This window comes from Mustela nivalis, assembly GCF_964662115.1.
Source record: "Mustela nivalis genome assembly, chromosome: 2".
NCBI classification, from domain to species: domain Eukaryota; kingdom Metazoa; phylum Chordata; class Mammalia; order Carnivora; family Mustelidae; genus Mustela; species Mustela nivalis.
Window position 1 is genome coordinate 153,390,088 of NC_139021.1, and position 22,683 is coordinate 153,412,770.

The window sequence follows — 22,683 nt, forward strand, 5'->3', positions numbered from 1 at the left end:
GAAAGAATACTCCTTTGTCTTTATCCAGTGTTACTGTCTCGGAGTTATTTCATTTCTTATTTGCTCCTGGATTACAGAGTGTCACGGAAAGTTATAGGAGCATTGTTACTCATGTTTGATATATTTGATACAATGGTTGGGAAAATATTGGGAGTACTGGGTATGATAATTTTAGATTGACTACTTTTGTTCTTGCTATTTTATATTGCTAAGTAGAATTATATATTTTTTCCAAGATTGGTACTTGAGGAAGGCTTTTGTGCATTTAAGATAGGGAAATGGTATATTTGCTATTTGTTCTTTAAAAGAAAAAAAAGGGGGCCCTTCTCCCAAACGATAACTCATTTGCTATCTTTGATTAATATTTTAGCCCTTTGTTTTTCACATGGATGCTGCTGAAATTTTGGGCACTTTAAATCTAAAGGCTCCTAAAGGGAGTTGCATGACCAGTTTGTTGAATTAAGCAAGTTTACTGATATACTAAAAATCTGGTTTATTTTATTTATTTTTTTATTTTAGAGAGACAGGGAGGGAGGGAGGGAGGGAGGATGAGCACATACTAATGAGGGGAAGGGCAGAGGGGAGGAGAGAGAATCTCAAGCAGACTCCCCGCTGAGGCCTGATATGGGGTTCAATCCCATAACCCTGAGATCAAATCTGAGGTGAAATCAAGATTTGGATGCCCAACTGACTGAGCCACCCAGGTGTCCCCCAAAATGTGTTTTCAAAACTATTTCTGAGGGATGCCTGGATGGCTCAGTTGTTAAGTGTCTGCCTTCGGCTCAGGTCATGATCCCAGAGTCCTGTGATCAAGCCCCCCATCTAGCTCCCTACTCGGCAGGAAGCCTGCTTCTCCCTCTCCCACTCCTTGCTTGTGTTCCCTCTTTTGCTGTCTCTCTCTCTCTGTCAAATAAACAAATAAAATCTTAAAAAGAAATCCTGATTTAAATAAATTTTAAAAATGATTTTTAAAAAAAGATTTTATTTATTTATTTTTAAAAGATTTTATTTATTTATTTGACAGAGAGAGAGAGATCACAAGTAGGCAGAGAGACAGGCAGTGGGAGAGGAGGAAGCAGGCTCCCCGTTGAGCAGAGAGCCTGATGCAGAGCTCGATCCCAAGACCCCAAAATCATGACCTGAGCCGGAGGCAGAAGCTTAAACCACTGAGCCACCCAGGTGCCTCTAAAAAAGATTGTATTTATTTGAGAGAGAGAAAGAGAGGGAGAGAAGGAGAGTATGAGAGGGGAGAAGGTCAGAGGGAGAAGCAGACTCCCCGTGGAGCTGAGAGCCTGCTGTGGGATTCGATCCCTGGACTCCGGGATCATGACCTGAGCTGAAGGCAGTTGCTCAACCAACTGAGCCACCCAGGTGCCCAATAAAACTGTTACTGAGTTTATTAGCAAGCAGTTTGTATTGCACAGGTTGATTTTACTAGGTTTGAAATTTTCTGATTAGTTTTTCTATGATGATGATTATTATTATTTTTTAAGATTTTACTTATATATTTGACAGACATCACAAGTAGGCAGAGAGAGAGAAGAAAGGAAGCAGGCTCTCCGCCTAGCAAAGAGCCCGACATGGGGCCTCGATCCCAGGAACCTGGCATCATGCCCTGAGCAGAAGGCAGAGGCTTTAATTTAAACACTGAGCCACCCAGAAGCCCCTCTGATTATTTTTAATGTCTTCATAGCATCATTTTTAGGAATGTTTAATTTGTCAAAAGCTGATAATAATAGAGTGGTTAGTTGTCTTCTTATAAATTTACTTAACATTCAGAAAGTTATAACAATTAATAAAATGAAAATGTTAGTAAGCAAAATTTCAGTACTAATTAGATCAGTACCTAGAATTTGAAAAGCATTCATTATAAATATGAAATTGCTGAGCTATCATAAGCAGTCTCACTAATGAAATACCAAATCTTAAATACTGATGATTAGAAATACAAAATTAAGATCAGTATGTTAGACATTAAGTTTGATATGATATGTGAAATACTGGTGAAAGAATAGGAAAAAATGGATATGGACTGGAAGAATAAAGAATACTTGAAAGGATGTAAATTAATTTTTAAAAAATTACTGGAAATACAGAATTAAGGCTAATGTATCATTTTAAGAATGGGCAGAAAATATGGTTAATGTTTGAAAAATTAAAAAACAACATTAAAAATTATCCAGTGGAGATTAGAAGTAGCTGATACAGTTTTATCAGAGATAAAGCAGTGCACATTTCTTTTCTTTTTTAAAAAAGAGATTTTATTTATCAGAGAGAGATTGTGCACATGTGCACGCATGCACACACTGAGTGGGGAATTGGCGTGTGGACAGAGGGAGAAGCTGGCTCCCTACTGAGCAAGGAGCCAGATACTGGATTGGATCCAGGACCCTGGGATCATGACCCCAGGGACATGACATTGGTAGATAGGACAGTCTACCAATGTTTAGTATTCTAATGCTGGTCACTTTAGGTGAGTATCTTCACACTATTCTGTATAGGGCTTGGCTATGTTCTTTTGTGGTTATACAATAGATTATCTGTTCTGTTGGAGAACCAAGGATTCTGAGATCAAGACTGTTTTTATTCTGTCCAGGAAACTGTAGTGCTTCAATCAATATAGGTAATTTAGGAAAATTGGGATTGGGTACTTGGAGATTTTATCCATTTTTTAAAAAAATGCAAACATTTTATTAGAAGCTGAAAAGTCATTTCTCAGCAAATAAATACAGGTGTCCCTGTATTTACATTTTACATTTACATGTTATTATATCAGTACACTTTTACAAAAGACCTACATTTGTATCTGTTTTCACTAACCAAAAGAAATCCAAAGAGGATATTTGCTTTTGTGAAAAAAGGCAAAAAGTGAAAATTGCATTCAGCAGCATGAGCAGCAAACAGGAATGGCACTGCCAAGTGCCTTCCTGGGGATCTACACTCAGCATCAAGCAGCCATAGTTCTGGACTGTGTCTATGAGCATCTGTATTTTATCTTGATTTATTTTGTTCATCTGTTAGCAAGATATATTCTAAGATATATCAGAAAAACCTAAGAGAAGTTATTTTTTGGGTCTGGGAATGCTCAAAAATTCTCCCTTATAAATTAGTAATAATTGCTTCATCTTTATACACCATTTTGGTTTCATAGGAGCTCTCTACCTTCAGATGATAGGAGAAACCTGTACATTTATTCTCCTTACAGTTACTGTGAGGGATTTTTTTTTTTTTTTTTACAATGGAAATATGGTGAAAGAAAAAGATACAAAAAATGGTATAATGATATTATATGCCTTTTGGCAAAAAATATCCTAATTGTTTCCAGTAATGAGAGAGTCCTTTTTCACATAATATTTTGTAAATGTTGTTTGTTTTCCATTAGAAAGATGTTTTCCTTAAGAAAAATAAAACAGGGGCACCTGGGTGGCTCAGTGGGTTGAGCCGCTGCCTTAGGCTCGGGTCATGATCTCGGGGTACTGGGATCGAGTCCCACATCGGGCTCTCTGGTCAGCAGGGAGCCTGCTTTTTCCTCTCTCTCTCTGCCTGCCTCTCTGCCTACTTGTGATCTCTGTCTGTCAAATAAATAAATAAAATCTTAAAAAAAAAAAAGAAAGAAAAATAAAACAAACCTGGAATATGATTAAGAAATCATTTATCTCATTAATAGAATAGAGTATCAGTCCCAAAACTTGAGGTAGCCTGAGTTCCTCCATTAAGACATTTGATTGGATAACAACATTAATTTTTAAAGAACCAATTTTAATATTTTAATGTTATCTTACTTTTTCTTATATCTATTTTATTACCACTAGGTGGAACCCTGTACATACAATTCAAGAAGGCATTTCTGACCCATGGTTTACTTGTTTAAATGCTGGAAGCCTGATAGATCAGATGGTCAAATAATGTATGATAACTCATATTTCAATATTTTGCTTTGGGGTAGAAGATTAGATATAATGAAGATAGAAAATGTGGGGCCTAGGTGGCTCAGTGGGTTAAAGCCTCTGCCTTCAGCTTCACTCGTGATCCCAGGGTCTCTTCTCCCTCACTCTTTCTGTCTGCCTCTTTGCCTGCTTGTGATCTCTCTCTGTCAAATAAATAAATAAAATCTTTAAAAAAATTTTTAAAAGAAAATGTGTACTTAAAAGAATTTTTAAGATATGCTTTTTAGACATACATTGCAATGACATGGATGGTGGAACTAGAGGGTATTATGCTAAGTGAAATAAGTCAATCAGAGAAAGATAATTATCATAGGATCTCTCTGATATGAGGAATTTGAGAGGGAGGGTGAGGGGTTGTGAGGGGTAGAAAAAGTGAAACAAGATGGGACTGGGGAGGGAGACAAACCATAAGAGAGAGACTCTTAATCTCAGGAAGCAAAGTGAGGGTTTCTGGGGGGTGGGGGTGGGAGGGATAGGGTGGCTGGGTTATGGACATTGGGAGGGTATGTGCTATGGTGAGTGCTGTGAGTTGTGTAAGACTGATGATTCACAGACCTGTACCCCTGAAGCAAATAATACATTATATGTTAATTTTAAAAAGACATATATATTGTTTTTATGTGTTCCTACTTGCTAAAATTAAAATATGTAAATTAAAATCCACTTAGTGTAGCATAGTCCATCGTTATTTTCTGTTCACATGAAGTTTTTAAGTCATCTCTTCTTTTAACATTAATCTTACACCTGCATTTTGGCATGATTACCATTATATTTTGGTAGAAGTAAGGCTTTTTTTTTTTTTAAAGATTTTATTAATTTATTTGACAGAGAGATATCACAGGCAGATAGGCAGGCAGTGAGAGATGGGGAAGCAGGCTCCCTGCTGAGCAGAGAGCCTGATGGATGCGATATGATGTGGGGCGCAATCCCAGGACCCTGAGATCATGACCTGAGCCCAAGGCAGAGGCTTAACCCAGGGAGCCAACCAGGTGCCCCAGAAGTAAGGTTTTATTGTGCTAAGCTTTTGGAAGGGAATACTGAGCTCTTACATTGAAGTTATTATATGTATAATTGACACTTGAACAATGTGGTGGTTAGGGGTCACTGACCCCCCCCTCCCCCCGCCCCCCCCCCCGTGCAGCTGGAAATCTGCATATAACTTTTGACTCCCCAAAGACTTTACTAATAGCCTACTGTTAACCAGAAGCCTTATGATACCATAAACAGTCAATTAACACATATTTTATATGTAATGTGTATTATATACTGGATTTTTGCAATCAAGCAAGCTAAAAAATAGAAAACGTTATTAAGAAAGCTTCAAGGAAGAGATAATATATTTACAGTACTGGACTGTTGAGAAAAACTTGAATGTAAGTGTACCCATCCAGTTCAAACCATTGTCCAAGGTTCAACTGTATATGGAGCACTAATTTATAACCTTAGTGGATGTGGAATAGTGGGAAATTTACCTGCTTTCTGGTTTTGCCATATGTCTCTGTGTATTTATTTATAGGATTTGATTAGGTTTGCCAGTAGATATTATAGCATTCTGAGGGGACATTTTAAAAGCAGAAAAATTCATTAAAATTGCATATTGCTTGAAAGTTTAGAAGAGTAATGTACTTGGCACCTTAATAATTAGATGGAAAAAATGTTAACTGACTTAGGGTTCAAAGATTGAATAGTACTGAATGGTATTTCCTTTCTTGTCCTGAAGATCAAAATTTTGAAGAATAATGATTGTTATTCAGAGACAAGAAAAAAGATTTTTTAGAGCCTTCGACAAATACAGGGCCCTTAGTTTTCTCTACTTCATATTTTGCTCCTCTTTATTTTTTGCATTTGTAATTTAATACTGCCTAACAATTAGCTATGCCTCAGTTCTCATCCTTTTCTTCTGTCCATTGGATGATTTCACCTGATGGGTGCAGCAGTGCACATCAGGGGATTCCCTATTGAGTCATTCTCAATTGTTGATCTTCAAAGGTGATCTGGTTAGTTGCTATGCCCATAACTTCTCAGCATTCCATGCTGCTTATCACCATTTCTGATTGGAGAGTATATGTGACATAATGGTTAGGAGTGCTGGCTTTCGAGTCAGGTAGACTTGGAGTTAAATCTTGGCCCTACTACTGTGTGTCTTTGGACTTCAAGTCTTCATCTTCCCAAACTGCATTTGTAAATTGGGATGCTAATAGAATCTACACTGTAAAGCTGTAGTGAATATTAATGAGGTAATGCTTGCAAAGTACTTAATAGTAAGTACTTGGTTGTGTGTTACTTTTTGTTTTGTTTTGTTTTTAATCTTTAGCACATTAAGCCAGATGCAGCAGCGGATATGATTCCTCTTTAGTCAGTTCAGTCACTGTGGGGATTCGTTGACAGGGATTGCGCATCTTCTCTGCTTTCCATATCCTCCCTCCATTGACTCCCCAAATTATCTCTCTAATTAAACATAGGACCCTTATAATTTACCCTTGTATTAAATTACAGGAGAAAAGATGGATAATTCCTACTATGTATATGGTGTATTGCTTTGGCTTTTTTCCCCTTTCCAGTGTTGTTCTGCATATCTGCCCTTTTCTCCCTTCCTGTTTGTCTCTGTTCACTCATCTTTTTATTGTTGGCTTTATTAGCAAATTTTCAGACTAATTATTTTTAATATTTTCATCAGAGTGGTAGAGGGTTAAATCAACTGCATGTATTGATTAATTCCATTTTGAGTGCTTGTGTCAGGCTCTTTGTTTTGTGCTGCATCTATTAAGTTGAGAAAGTCAGAACTAGGAACTTTTTTCTTTTCAGGGCCAGATTCTATCTTGTGATAAATTTTGGATTTTGGCACTTGCTTGAGCCTTCAGTACATTTTAAAAAATGCAACTTATTCCTGTGGTTTAATTTGAGAGAGAGGCAGTGAGAGAGAACATGAGCGAGGAGAAGGTCAGAGAGAGAAGCAGACTCCCCGTGGAGCTGGGAGCCCGATGCGGGACTCGATCCCGGGACTCTGGGATCATGACCTGAGCTGAAGGCAGTCGTCCAACCAACTGAGCCACCCAGGCGTCCCTATTCTTGTGGTTTAGAATGTTTTATCATCTCTACTTCTTTATTTCTGTGTACTCTGCTCAGAATGATCTCACTGATACGGATTATGGGTAACAAGTGGTTATATCAGCTTGGGCTGCAGCTTGTGTTCCCTGTAACAGCAAGTGGTTATCCGAAGTCAGGAGAGACTTAGTAGTAAGACTTAGTAGTAATAGGCAGATCATTCATGGTACTGATTCCTTAATGTTATTTTTATTGGGGTTAATAATTCACCCATTTTAGGCTTTGATTTTCTATTAATGGGGGGGGGGGTGAGTATTGCATATGTTCCGATACTGCTTTTCTCCATACTAACAACATCAGTAGAAAAAGAGCCATTCATCTGTGATGCTATACTAAATGCACTGGCAGTGTCTTGAATTACTATAAAATAGGAGTAGTTTTGTTTTTAAAACTCTGGAGAATAAATTAGAAAGACACACTAAAAGATGGACTTTAGAACTTTCTAGGGGTGTCTGGGTGGCTCAATGGGTTAAAGCCTCTGCCTTTGACTCCGGTCATGATCCCGGGGTTCTGGGCTCTCTGCTTGGTGGGGAACCTGCTTCCTCCTCTCTCTGCCTGTCTCTCTCCCCAGTTGTGATCTCTGTCTGTCAAATAAATAAATAAAATCTTAAAAGAAATAACTTTCTAGAATAAAATAGGCTACAAGAAAATTATTTTTCTTCTTTTTGTTTATATATTGTTACAGTTTTTAAAAGGGAAAACAGTATTGCTTTTGCACTAACAGAGTCCCACCCTCTTTGGAGGGACATTGTAGTAGAGCAGTCCTGAAATACCTCTTAGATTTTTTTTAAGATTTTATTTATTATTTGACAGAGAGAGAGATGCAGCAAGAGAGGGAACACAAGCAGGGGGAGTGGGAAAGGGAGAAGCAGACATCCCGATGTGAAGGGAGCCCGATGCGGGGCTTCATCTGAGGACCCTGGGATCATGACCTGAGCTGAAGACAGACACTTAACACTTTAACCCACTGAGCCACCCAGGCTTCCCTACCTCTTAGATTTTTGCTACAGTGCTACAGCTATAACAGAAAAAAAAGAGAGTAGGCAATTCTTTTGATATATTCTGTTTCCTACTTGGTTTTTTAAGAGCCAGAGAAATTTCAAACTGTATTAAGGTAGGTAAAAAAGATGTTTAAAAATGTGTGTGTAGGGGCGCCTGGGTGGCTCAGTGGGTTAAAGCCTCTGCCTTCGGCTCAGGTCATGATCCCAGGGTCCTGGGATCGAGCCCCACATGGGGCTCTATGCTCAGTGGGGAGCCTGCTTCCTCCTCTCTCTCTGCCTGCCTCTCTGCCTCCTTGTGATTTCGGTCTGTCAAATAAATAAATAAATCCTTTAAAAAAATGTGTATATATATATATATATATCTTCAACATGTGTTCATAGTTATGAAATAAGAATTTGTTTATAGCACACTTATGTCAGATAAACTTTTTCTTGCATGGATTTCCTTCAGAATCGTGTTTGTTCAATTAGGAATTCTTATTAAATATTAATTATAGGAAAAACACAAGAAGCACAAAAGTACTTTGGGAATTCTAGTACTGCCTCAGATCCTCAGTAACTAGGCTGCACCAAGCAAGTCATTTAGCATTTCCTTGCCTACTTCACTTGTGAGAAGGGGGAAGTGATATTTTCTCTGGTGTAGTATAAGAAATAAATGAAATATTAGCTGTAAAAAAGTGCAAAAGGCCCCATAACTCCTTTAGCATAGAGTATTAGCCATATTTGAAATCTGTAGCCACTACTTATTCAGCAGTCAGTTGACTCATTTAATAAGGATTTGGTTGTCTTTTATGTTCATATTATGCTAGCAGCCAGTGTGTACTGAGCACTTACCATATGTCAGTTATTGCTAAGAACTTTTCATGTGTTTACTAATTTAAACACATGAAAAATCTTAAAAGAAAGATTTTAAGAAAGTTCTTAAAGTTCTAGAAAGTTCTTAAAACATTGTGATGTAGATACTGTTTTTTTGTTTTGTTTTGTTTGTTTTAAATATTTTATTTATATGACAGAGAGAGTACAGGCAGTGGGAGCAGCAGGCAGAGGCAGAGAGGGGTGGGGAAAGCAGACTTCCCACTGAGCAGGGAGCCTGACATGGGGCTGGGGACTGGGGTCCCTTCGAAAAGGCAGGTGCTTTTTTGTCGTTGTCGTTTTCTTCTTTTTCTTCTTTTTTTAGATTTTATTTATTTATTTGACAGAGAGAGAGAGAGAGAGAGAGCCCGAGTGCGCACAAGCATGGGGACCAGCAGAAGAGGAGGGAGAAGCAGAATCCCTGCTGAGCAGGGAGACCAATGCAAGACTCCATCCCAGGACCCTGGGATCATGACCTGAGTTGAAGGCAGATGCTTAACTGACTGCACCCCTAGATACTGTTTTTTTCATCCTTATTTTATTGGTGAGAGAGTTGAGATTTAGAGAAGTCAAGTGGCTTACCTGAGGTTGAACAGTTAGTAAGTGTCCTTTCTGATTCCATCTGTTCCATCCATTCATCCTTCCAGTTACTCAGCAAATCATTTGTTAATCATCCACTATGTGATAAGTACTTTTCTGGGGCTGAACGTTCAGTGGGGAACAAAACAGACAACTTACATTCTGGTGTGTGAAGACAAAATGAATAGAAGTATGAAATAGAGAATATATTAGAGTATATTCTACAGTGGAAAGAGTGATGCAGTGATAAAGGAAACTCCTTTGTTTTAAAAAAGAAAGCAAGAAGCAGAAAGGGAATTATGGAATTGTATGTGTGTGTGTATTTGTGTCTCTGTGTGTTTGTGTTTATAATATGGATACTGTAGCCAGAAAGAGCCTCATCAAGAAGGGGATAAAAGACGTGAAGAGAAGCAGGCTACCTGTGAGAAATATGAGAAGTATGATCAAGGTAGAGGAACAGCATGTGTAAAGCATAGGGTAGGAAAGTGTTTGGTGTTTTTCAGGAACCACAAGGAGGCCAGTGTTGCTGGCTCCACTTATTGTAAAGTGGAGAGTGAGTATTAGGAAGTGAGGTCAGTGAGGTAATATGGGGCAAAATTATATAGGGATTTTATGGGCTGTTGTAAGAGAAATAGGGTTTGGAGCAGAGGAGAAAAATGGGATCTTCTTTATATTTTAATGGGATCATTCTGTCTACATTGTTGAGAATAGACCGTAGGGAAGTAGGGGTGAAATCAAGGAAACTGATTAAGAAGCAGTTGGTAACATTCTAGGCAAGATCATGGTGATCTAGTCCAGGGTGGGACCAGTAGAGGTTGTAAAATGTGTTTGGATTTTCTGGATTATTTTGGTGGAGAAAGCGAGAGAGAGAACCGTCAAGGGTGATACCAAGGTTTTTTGCCAGAGCACCTAGAAGAATGGGCTTTACAGAGATAGAGAAAGACCGTGAGAGGAGCAGGTTTGAAGAAGAAGGTAAGAAACCATTTTGGACATATTTAAGATGTTTATCAGATACCCAGTTGGAGAAATATATGAGTTTGAAGGTCAGGGGAGAAGTTAGGCTTGGAAACAAATTTGGGAGGTGTCAGTGTTCTTGTGGAATTTAAAACTCCAAATCTGGATGAAATTGAGAGAGTGTTATAGTAGAAAAGAGAAGATGTCCAAGATCAGATCCTAGTTGTAGCTCGGCTCTTAAAGGCCCAAATTTTGGGGGCACCTGGGTGGCTCAGTGGGTTAAAGCCTCTGCCTTCGGCTCAGGTCATGATCCCAGGGTCCTGGGATCGAGCCCTACATCGGGCTTTCTGCTCTGCAGGGAGCCTGCTTCCTCCTCTCTCTCTGCCTGCCTCTCTGCCTACTTGTGATCTTTGTCAGATAAATAAAGAAAAAGATCTTAAAAAAAAAAAAAAAGGCCTAAATTTTTAATAATTACTATCCAATATGGCTGTCTCTAGTATTATAATAGGTACTCATTAAAAACATGCAACATGGAGACTGCCCTCAAGAAACTTATGGTTGATAAGAAAAACAAAATATAGGACATATATTTGAAAGGTTTAAATTATAGTACAGAGTATAATATGTGATTACATGTCACAGTGAGTAGAAGGGACTGTAAATTTACCTGTCCTGCTTATGGAGAGATTACTTGTCATGGAAATAAATGATTGACAAAGTTCTGTTGGAGGAAATAGGAATTGAACTAAATCTCAAACAATGGGTAACAGATTGGGAGAGCACAATATAGCAAAAGATTACAGATTAAATTTAGCATCAGGAAAAGGCATATAAGGCAGGGGCTAGGAAAGTTCAAAGTGGGGTCTTCCAGTAGTCCTTTGCCAGTGGTCATGTAGACAGCACTTATATCTCCCAACAATGATGTGTGGCAACAGTCATAGAGTATTGTCAACCAGGGTAGCTCACCTACGCCATGGTGTCCAGGGTTTTTCCAGGGGACTGGTCATGTAGACATGGCTGACTGCCATGAGTTGCTTACCCTTCGTCTGTAGACTCTCTGGAGCTGAAGGCCTCCACTCACTGTAAATCACATTGTAAACCACATTGCTAGCTTAGATTATTTGACATTTCTAAAGGTCTCCAAGTAAACAAAGACAGCTATCAAGTAGGACATTCTGAAGGTTTATTTCCCAGGAGCTGGGGGCAAGGGCCAAACCTTTCTTAGGGCAAGGTTAATCCTTTTCTGAATGGTGTTTGGCAGGGAGGGTGATACCCTCTATGTGGAGATAGCATGAGCTGAGAGACAGTAGGAATGTGTACACTGTATTTAGAGAACATTGTGGTGCTTGTAATATGGGCTTGAGAATATGAACCCTGGAGCCAGACTACCACGATTCATATCTCATCTGTCCCTTGCTAGTGTGGAGTTTATAGCAGTTACATAATCTGTAACATCTGAAAGCAAGGGTAATAATAATACCTACTTTATAGGCTTGTTGTGAGGATTAAAAGATTAATATATAAAGCACTAAGAATATGTCCTGACAGAGTAAGTATTACAGAAATCAGGAGTTTGTTCTTCATTCTTTTTTTTTTTTTTTAAAGATTTTATTTATTTATTTGACAGACGGAGATCACAAGTAGGCAGAGAAGCAGGCAGAGAGAGAGGAGGAAGCAGGCTCCTAGCTGAGCAGAGAGCCTGATGCGGGCCTCCATCCCAGGACCCTGGGATCATGACCTGAGTGGAAGGCAGAGGCTCTAATCTACTGAGCCACCCAGGTGCCCTGTTCTTCATTCTTTAGTCATTCACTCATTGATTCTTTTTTGAACACTAGTGCATTAAAGACTCATGTTCTGAGCCTCAGACCTTTATTTCCTGATATCTAGAGAGTTTGCAGGTATCTAGAGAGTTTGTGGCTCATTTAGTAATAACAAGTTGAATGAGAAATTAAATAATTTTTTCATACAAATGATTTCTACTAATGACAGTACTTTCAATCCAGTTTTAAGATTTTCAACCCTTGTGGGTGCTGGGGTAACACAGTTAAGCATCCAACTCTTAATTTCAGCTCAGGTCATGATCTCAGGATTATGAGATTGAGCCTTGCATCAGGCTCCATGCTCAGTGTGGAGTCGACTTGAGATTCTCTCTTTCCCTCTCCCCCTCCATTTGTGCTCTCTGTCTCTCTGAAATAAATACATTAAAAAAAAAGAGATTATCAGCTGTTGCTTTGAAGTTAAAACTTGTATTCAGCTGGCAGTCAAAGAACTTAATTTGTAGAGAAGTTTTGATCTATAGTTATATTAAGTGGGATTCATTGTGATGTCTCCGCATTATTCTATTGCCTCAACTGTTACTTGAAGATGGCATGCTATGTAACTTGGCCTGAGGTATGAGTGATAGAAATGATGCTTTTCTAAAGAAAGGGTTTGTCATAGTAAGCTGCTGCATGAGGGCTTGCACTTACAGAATTGCACTCCCTTCTGCTGTGCCATCTTTATTTTTTTTTTTTTTAAATAGATCAGCCCCAGTTACATTTTTTCTCCTTCTCTTTGGACCATGATAAGCTTCAGAGTAGTGACTTTGGGAGCAGGGTAGTTTAGAGTGAAGAGACCTTTATCTGGAGAAGTAATTTGCATGTAAGATTAGGTGTTTTTGAGATGTGTTATAGGTTTGCTTACTTTAAACCATTTAACTTATGCTCCGAAGTAACTGTAATTTAATGTTGGTACTATGTCATATTATGATGAATAGTTTTAATTGTGTATTTAAAAGTCACAGTCACAGACTTAAATCTGGATATCAGAATCAAGTAATTCTTGAAATGTATGAGTGTCTCCTTAATATACTGATTACAAAACAAAAAAAATTATTAGCTGTTGCAAAGAATGGGCTTAATAAAGAATACATTTTGGTGAACTGGGAAGTTAATGTTAGTTTTCTTTTTTGTGTACATTCAGGTCTGTGTATGATGACCAACCAAATGCACACAAGAAGTTTATGGAAAAATTAGATGCTTGTATCCGTAATCATGACAAGGAAATTGAAAAGATGTGTAATTTTCATCATCAGGGTTTTGTAGATGCTATTACAGAGCTCCTTAAAGTAAGGACTGATGCAGAAAAACTGAAGGTAAGAAATACTTTAACATTCTCTTTATTGTTTTTCTCATTAAATTAGTCAAGTATTAGTTTGTAGTACATATGTATAAATCATTATTAAATGTACTATTTTCAGGAAGTGAATTAGTGTGTATATTTGGAAATGCTCTTTATGCTCTATTAACATAGTTGTCATGCTAATGACAGGAGTAATCTCTTTTTTGTAAAGCAAGTAATGCATTGACTTAACAGGATTTCTTTCCATGCAGGGAAATGAACTAAAAAAATTCATACAAGGGAAGGCCTCATTTGCAGTTTTAGAATTTGAAAAGTGGCAATTAGTATAATAATGATAAAAAGCAATCCTCTAAAAATTAAAAAGAAAACTTACTATGAGTGATTGTATTCTCAAAATTATTTAATAATACTGAAACTTTTTTTTGGTTTAATAACAAAGCAATTTTCTTAAAGAAAGTGGGTCTGTATTTTCTGCCACCCAACAAAAACATTTATTAAATCAGACCTGGATTCGTTCAGTCAGAATACAAAGTATTTAGTTATAAGAATTGGCCTATTTATCTTTTTTTACATTTGGATAATTTAGCAGATAAAATGACCCTGGTTCACTAAAGGTTATGATTAGAAAACCATTATATAAAGGATATTCAGATAACAAGAGACCAAATACAGCATCAATGAGGTCACTGAGCATCTTTGTTCAGAAATTAATGAGATTTTTAATAAACTAGAATGTGCTTCCTTACTATGATGACCTAATGAGTCACTTAATATGTGGGAAAATTTGAGGTTGAGCTTTGTCTGCACCTGCAGCATTAAAATGTTGCTGTGGATTGAAATTTCCGTGTTTGATGTTAATCAACCACCCAGTGTTTGCATTCAGCAAAGTATGAATGTTTAATTACCATAAAATGCAATCACCATTTCGAACAGACAATGAATGGCACATAGACCTCATTGAAGTTATCAAAAAGGGACCAGTGGTCAATTGGGTCAGTGATTTGAATTGTTTGACAGACTTAGAGAAGCAAGTAAAGTTCAAAAATCTAGATTAAATTTGAGAAGTTTGCCACAGAATCTGTTAAAAAGAACTGTCATAAGTAATTGAAGTTAACAAAAGCCCCTTTCAATCAAAAGTTCAAGTTCAAGCTGTAGAGTTAATTTGAATTTGCATTTCTTTGTTCTAAGTTTCTCATGAAGCATGATCTGATTACAAGGGTGAGCAGTTATATCAGGGCAGTTTTATGCATGTTTGTCTAATTAAGGTAAAATTATTTTTAAGGTGCAAGTTACTGATACCAACCGAAGATTTCAAGATGCGGGAAAGGAGGTGAGAATATGATACATTTCTTACATATTCAATATGTGGATGCAATTTGCTTAAAAATATGAACATTTCTTCTTTTCTAAGGTGATAGTCCAAACAGAAGATATTATTCGATGTAGAATTCAGCAGAGGAACATTACAACGGTAGTAGAAAAATTGCAGTTATGCCTTCCAGGTGAGTTAAACTTGTCTATAATGGAATGCTTGGCTTGGTAAAACTATAATTTAATGATAGCATATGGTCATTAGTAATTATGGGAATTACAAATTATTTGGTGATTGTCCCCAAAGCTCATGGTTATCTTTCTTATCCACTTTAGTTCTTGAATTTTCATGGTTTTCTTATCTTATAAAGTTTTGTTTGATGATCTGTCACATCAGGTTCCTAGAACAACTTGTACCTCTCCCATTTCCTTCCTGCCTAGTTTGTCCTTTATCCCTCACCCCCCTCCCACTGCTTTTTTGTTTTTTCTCAGAATACTTTCCCATGGAGGAGTGTCTTTTGATTAAGTTTCCTTGCCCTTTCCTAATTTGCCCAATTTTTTTACTTCTAGTTTTCCACTTTTTTCTGTTTGTCACTTAAGCAGGTTGGTTTTACTTTTCTCGGAGTCTTGCTTTGCTGATAAAGTGAAAAAAAAAAAAAAAAAAAAAAACCCCTAAAGTACTAGGTCTTTTCCCTTTTTCGGTTGTGATTTTACCCTCCTATGTTTTGGGAAGACTGACTTTGTTGGTTTCTGAGTTTTTGATCTTTCTGTTTTGGCTCAGATATTACTGGAAAATCAAATAAATTCTAAGAAACTCACCAGTATTTTCTTTCCCCTTATGTGTCCTGTTTGAACAAAAGGAAGCCAAGGTGTATGTCATCTTTTTATTCATATAGTAAGCTGAATCCATCTTAGTGTCCCATTTTTTAAACTTATTTTTTTCGCAAGGACCCTGAAGCTCCATATCCAGGGAAATAGAATGAGATTTTTAAAATAATATTTATATAATATAAATTTAGCTTAGGACACAAATCGTATGTTAAAACTTTCAGCAGGTTTTATTAACTAAAAGACATTGTTTTCTGACTTTGTGAGGATAACCTTTTTTTAAGAATCACTGAAATTCTGTTCAGTTTTATCTCTGGACCATGGATATTTGCACATTAACTTTGATTAAATAAAATGTCTGCTTCTTATGTTCCATTTCAGGGTTGAGAAACCTATTTCCTTATAGTAATGTTTAATAACACCTCTTTGCCAACATCAGATACACTCACTGAAGTAACCATGAACACAGTCTAAGTTTGATTGCTTTGACCCTGATGGTAATAAGCCTAAAAATAAGCTGAATTCAGCTTATTCCCCTGAGCGTGCTTTTTGGAATAGAGAAATAAAGGGAAGTAGAGGTTAGACTTTTGTTACTGCTACTGTCTTTGCTTTCAAGGCTGGACAGGCAATCTGAATTCATGTAAACATTGTCTTCTTAATAGCCACATTGAGAACTGCTTCCTTTCCTCCATCTAGCCTTCTATCTAATTATCCACTCGTGAATTCTTTTTGTATCAGCAATTATGGTAGATATTGGAAATATAAAGTTGAAAATGACACAGTCATAGCTCTGAAGGAACCTACGTTCTAATGTGAATAAGGATATAAGATATTTATTATTGTATAATTGCCTAACTCCTCCTTGGGTTAGCAGGGGTGTGAGAGGATATAAGAAGGCATAGTGAAACAGTACATTTTCCTGGTATATTAGTTTTACTTGATTAGTTATGAGGTGAGCATTATTTTTATATGGAAATAAATAGATATGAAAGTTACATAAATTGTTTAGATAAAACAGGAGACGTCAAAGACGTCAAAGGTTATATGTTTACTCTAATGCTTTGGTTGGAAAATATGAGAAATACTGCATTACAATGTAGAGGCTGTGATAGAGGTATCCATAAAGTTCACAGGGTTAGGGTGGTTCACTGTTGCCACCATTATAGCTTTATGGTTTTCAGACAAGTGAACTAAATATCTTCTGTATACTTGAAGACCCTTTGTAAGTAGCCAAAATAGAAAATCTAGAAAAAAGTGTTGTCTGTCCAGTCTGTGAAAATGTGAGCTGGCTTGATGAGCCAGTGATAATTTACTCACTTTGTGCTTTGAAATTCTACTAAGGATAAATGGTAATCTGCATAGTTGCATTAAAACTTTTTAATGTGTGTCATCTTGCTGAAGCTTATAACAATTTTATTAAATAATTACGTTTCTGAGTCTATAAGAGAAATGATCAAATAAAGTTGCTTGAAAATTTATGATTTTATTATAATTTAATCTCTGTAAACTTGAATTTTTTTTTTCTTTGTCAGTTTGGTATAAAAATTTGCTTAGTGATCTATAACACAGTTGTATTTGGTATATTTTTGTTATGTGTATTTTATTTGATATATTTTGAATCAAAATTAATCAATCTCATTTACTCAACTTTGTCTCTTGATTAACTGAAGTCCAAACTTCCATTTGCACTACAGGGAAGAGATAATAATAAGTTTCTGAATATGATAATTGTTAATAGTTTACTATTTCAGTTATAGGTATCAACATATGAAAGTATTTCAAATTCCAGATAATGTGTTCATTTATATAATGTAATGTTCAATATATGAAGACATTAAAATGTTTTGATTTACTTGATATATAAAATTTTATTTGAAAATATAAAAGTAAATATTTAAGAAATATAAGCCTGGATTAAAGTATAGACAAAATTAATGTATAAAGTATAGAGAATATTAATGAATTTATAATAGGCTCTTTCCTGCTTTAATTTTTTCATCTAAATTTTTTTCTCATTTTGAAAGCTAAAGTAAGTTCTCCTTTTTAATGCAGTGCTGGAAATGTACAGTAAGCTAAAAGAACAGATGAGTGCAAAAAGGTGAGTTGGTTTCTTTCCTGTTTTTAATAAATCTTTATTTTTCTATTAAAGAAAGCATGGATAAATGTACTATAAATTACAATGAGTCATGTGAAGTTTTGCTTTCTACCTTTATTCTTTTTTCGTGCAATTTGCCCATTAGAATCTAGTCTAATAAAGCAGTTTGTAGCCATTTATTTGTGGATCCTTGTCCTTTATAAGTAAAATCAAAGATTGATGATATTGTTGAAGGACAAATAGACAGCTGAGCAGTAATGAAAAACTACTGATTAGCTTCCATGTGAACATTGCTTATAATGAAAGGTTAAGTGTATATAGTGGGACCACAGTGAAAGCAGTGTAGGTAGTTTAAAATATTTTAAAGATGAACAATTTTAAAGTAACATAAAAAAGTCAGAATAAATGATAATATTCTATATTTGGAATAGGGAAATAATGATTTCCTCTTAATTTATTAATAATTGCTTAATTATCATAGTACATTATGTACAAATGTATACTCAAAGATTGGTGTATGTCCTGCTTTGTAGTGCTAAGCATTGAATTTTATTGGCCTTTACCAATTCGTACTAATTAGTAGTTACTTTTTTCCTCCTTAATATGTCATAAATTATCCTGAAAGTATTTTATTTATATATATATGTACATATGTGTGTATGTATGTATTCTTTTTTTTTCTACCAAAGTTGTACATTCTCATATTTTAAAGACCTAGATAATATAGTTCTTTGTATTTGTTGCAGAAAAACAGGCATCATCTTTCCTTCTTGCCATTCTCCATTCCTTCTTGCTAAAGGCAAAAGCTTTTACCTCTTTTAAGGCATAATTTTTGTGTTTACATTTATGTCTTTATTTTCTTTTTTTAAGATTTTATTTATTTATTTGACAGAGAGAGAAATCACAAGTAGGCAGTGAGGCAGGCAGAGAGAGGGAGGGAAGCAGGTTCCCTGCTGAGCAGAGATTCCCCATGTGGGGCTTGATCCCAGGACCCTGAGATCATGACCTGAGCCAAAGGCAGAAGCTTAACCCACTGAGCCACCCAGGTGCCCCCATTTATGCCTTTAAATAACTAACTTTGTTGTTGTTGTTGTTACAGTTGAACTTTATTTTTTTTAATTAACATGTAATGTATTATGTTTCAGGGGTACAGGTCTGTGATTCATCAGTCTTACACAATTCACAGGGTTCACCATAGCACATACTGTCCCCAGTGTCCATCACCTAGCCTCCCAACCTTCCCACCCCCCTCCATTCAAGCAACCCTCAGTTTGTTTTCTGAGATTAAGAGTCTCTTACGGTTTGTCTCCCTCTCTGGTTTCCTATTGTTTCACTTTTCCTTTCCTTCCCTGTTGGTCCTCTGTGTTCTCAAATTCCTCATATCAGTGAGATCGTATGATAATTGTCTTTTTCTGATTGACTTATTTCGCTCAGCATAGTACCATCTGGTTCCATCCACCTCATTGCAAATGGCAAGATTTCAGTTTTTTGATGGCTGCATAGTATTCCATCATACACACACACACACACACACACACACACACACACACACACACACACACACACATCTTCTTTGTCCATTCATCTGTTGATGGACATCTAGGCTCTTTCCATAGTTTGGCTATTGTGGACATTGCTGCTATAAACATTTCGGTGCACATGCCCCTTCGGATCACTGTATTTGTATCTTTAGGGTAAGTACCCAGTAGTGCAATTTCTGGGTCATAGGGTAGCTCTATTTTTAACTTTTTGAGGAAGCTGCATACTGTTTTCCAGAGTGACTACACCAGCTTGCATTCCCACCAACAATGTAAAAGGGTTCCCATTTCTCAGCATTTTTGACAGCATTTGTTTCCAGACTTGTTAATTTTAGCCATTCTAATTGGTGTGAGGTGGTATCTCATTGAGGTTTTGATTTGTATTTCCCTGATGCCAGGTAATGCTGAGCATTTTTTCATATGTCTGTTGGCCATTTGGATGTTTTTGCAGAAATGTCTGTTCATGTCTTCTGCCCATTTCTTTCTTTCTTTTTTTTTTTTTTTTTTAAGATTTTACTTATTTATTTGACAGAGTTCACAAGTAGGCAGAAAGGCAGACAGAGAGAGAGAGGAGGAAGCAGGCTCCCTGCTGAGCAGAGAGCCCGATGCGGGGCTCGATCCCAGGACCCTGGGATCATGACCCAAGCCGAAAGCAGAGGCCTTAACCCACTGAGCCACCCAGGCGCCCCTTCTGCCCATTTCTTGATTGGATTATTTGTTCTTTGGGTATTGAATTTGATAAGTTTTTATAGATTTTGGAGACCAGCTCTTTATCTGATATGTCATTTGCAAATATCTTCTCCCATTCTGTCAGTTGTCTTTTGATTTTGTTGACTGTTTCCTTTGCTGTGTAAAAGCTTTGATCTGATGAAGTCCCAATAGTTCATTTTTGCCCTTGCTTCCCTTGTCTTTGGTGCTGTTTCTGGGAAGAAGTTGCTATGGCTGAGGTCGAAGAGATTGCTGCCTATGTTCTCTTCAAGGATTTTGATGGAATCCTGTCTCACATTTAGGTCTTCTATCCATCTTGAGCCTCTTTTTGTGTATGGTGTAAGGAAATGGTCCATTTATTCTTATGCATGTGGCTGCCCAGTTTTCCCAACACCATTTGTTGAAGGGACTGCCTTTTTTTCATTGGATATTCTTTCCTGCTTTGTTGAAGATTAGTTGACCATAGAGTTGAGGGTCTATTTCTGGGCTGTTTTGTTCCATTGATCTATGTGTGTGTTTTTTGCTAGTATCTTACTGTCTTGATGATTACAGCTTCATAATAGAGCTTGAAGTCCGGAATTGTGATACCACCAGCTTTGGTTTTCTTTTTCAACATTCCTCTGGCTATTTTGGGTGTTTCCACACAAATTTTAGGATTATTTGTTCCATTTCTTTGAAAAAAGTTGATGGTATTTTGATATGGATTGCATTAAATATGTAGATTGCTCTAGGCAGCATAGACGTTTTCATAATATTTGTTTTTCCAATCCATGAACATGAAACTTTTTCCATTTCTTTGTGTCTTCTTCAATTTCTTTCATGAGTATTCTGTAGTTTTCTGAATACAGATTCTTTGTCTCTTTGGTTAGATTTATTCCTAGATATATTATGGTTTTGGGTGCAATTGTAAATGGTATCTGCTTCTTAGTTTCTCTTTCTTCTGTCTTGTTGTTGATATATAGAAATGTAACTATTTCTGTGCATTGATTTTATATACTGACACTTTACTGGATACCTGTATGAGTTTTAGCAGTTTTGGGGTGGAGTCTTTTGGGTTTTCAACATAAAGTGTCATATCATCTGTAAAGAGTGAGAGCTTCACTTCTTTGCAGATTTGGATGCCTTTTATTTCTTTTTGTTGTCTGATTGCTAGGAATTCCAGTACTATGTTGAATAGCAGTGGTGATAGTGGACATCCCTGCCATGTTCCTGACCCTAGGGGAAAAGCTCTCAATTTTTCCCCATGGAGAATGGTATTTGCTGTGGTTTTTTCACAGAAGGCTTTTAGGATATTGAGGTTTGTTCAGAATGGTTTGATAACTATTTAACTGAATTCCTGGGACCAGACAGAATTTAGGATTCCTACTCCTCTGCCATCTTACTCCTCCTCCTAAATAACTAACTTTTAATATTTCTTCACTATTTTCCAGTTTGGACTATTATATATTTTTTCCAATAATATAATCTGTTGTTTATATTCAGATTTCCCCACTTATCCCCCAGATATCTTCATTTCCTTCTTGAAACATTGGTAAATATGTACTTTTTTGTCCCTTTAATCTAGCACAGTCTTCCTGCTTCTGGTTTTCATGAGAGGGTCCAGGTCAGCTGTCTTGTCGATGAGGACAGTTTGGATTTATTTAATTATTTTCTCATGATTAGATTCAGATAAACTGTTTTTGGTATGAGTATTACATAAGTGATATTGTGTACCCCTCAGTGTATAAAATCAGAAGGCATATACTGTTAAATTGTCTCTAGGTTAAGCTAAATTTGATCATTTGGTTAAGAGGTAGTCTAAAGCAAAGAAGTATCTTTTCCTCTTAGCAATTACGAAGTAATCCTTAACAACTTTTCTCTCATTGGTTTTAGGATTCTTGCTTTAGATTTTACATTTCTTTTTAAGTAATCTCCATACCCAATGTGGGGCTCGATCTCATAACCCCAATATCTAGAGTCACATGCTTCTCTGACTGAGCTAGCCAGGTGCCCCTCTTGCTTTAATCGGTTATTATATTGGGGTTACAAAATGGTGATGTTTATAATTCTGTCATTCCTTTGACATTTATTAGGTGTCTTTATTAATATAAAGAAGAGCTTTTTTTTTTTAAAGCTCTTCCTTTATATTTCCCTTTTCTTTTTATCTTCCTTTTCTGATTATCACTATAGACTCCATGGATTTTTTCTTTAAGTGGGTTATAATAATATAAAATGTATAATACATAATAATAAATACAGTGTTGTTTTCATTATTCTTTTTGGTGCTCAAATTGTACCACATTTGGCTAGGGGAATTCCCTCAAGCCAATTTCTGTGTCTTCATTTATCTCTGAGTGCTTTCTTGGTTAACACACAATATTAGTTCCACACTCACAGTGCACTTTTCTTGTCCTAGACCTAGAAATAGCCATTTTCCAAGGTACCCTAGTTCCTTTTAGTAATCGTATTTAGATACAGACCTGCTTGCTAGGTGGGCTTATTAATAACTCCTGCCCCAGACACATACCTCTCTCAGGCTCTCTAGTTGTCTATGCAATTGAGAAGTTTGAAGCCATTCTGATTTCTCTTAATTTGTGACCTACCTTTTTTCTCTTTTAGAATCTTCCCTTGTGTGGTCTGTAGTTTCCTGATGGTGTGCTTTGATA

General features: G+C 36.6%; 1 protein-coding gene across 6 annotated transcripts in view; it reads left to right on the forward strand.

The window, feature by feature from the left end:
• The window catches only part of EXOC6 (exocyst complex component 6), a gene marked incomplete at its 5' end in the record, with an annotated part of 248,619 nt that overhangs the window by 41,418 nt on the left and 184,518 nt on the right, over nt 1-22,683 (forward strand). For 4 of the 6 annotated variants that reach the window (XR_014309260.1, XR_014309262.1, XM_082721938.1 and 1 more), the window contains 4 exons: nt 13,400-13,571; nt 14,841-14,888; nt 14,970-15,060; nt 17,750-17,795. Coding sequence is in view for 3 of the 6 variants with exons in the window: in XM_082721938.1 (XP_082578064.1) it covers nt 13,400-13,571; nt 14,841-14,888; nt 14,970-15,060; nt 17,750-17,795 (357 nt within the window). Of the gene's footprint in view, nt 1-3,812; nt 3,908-13,399; nt 13,572-14,840; nt 14,889-14,969; nt 15,061-17,749; nt 17,796-22,683 lie in introns of all 6 variants that reach the window. The other 2 variants (XR_014309261.1, XM_082721939.1) reach the window with 1 other exon arrangement.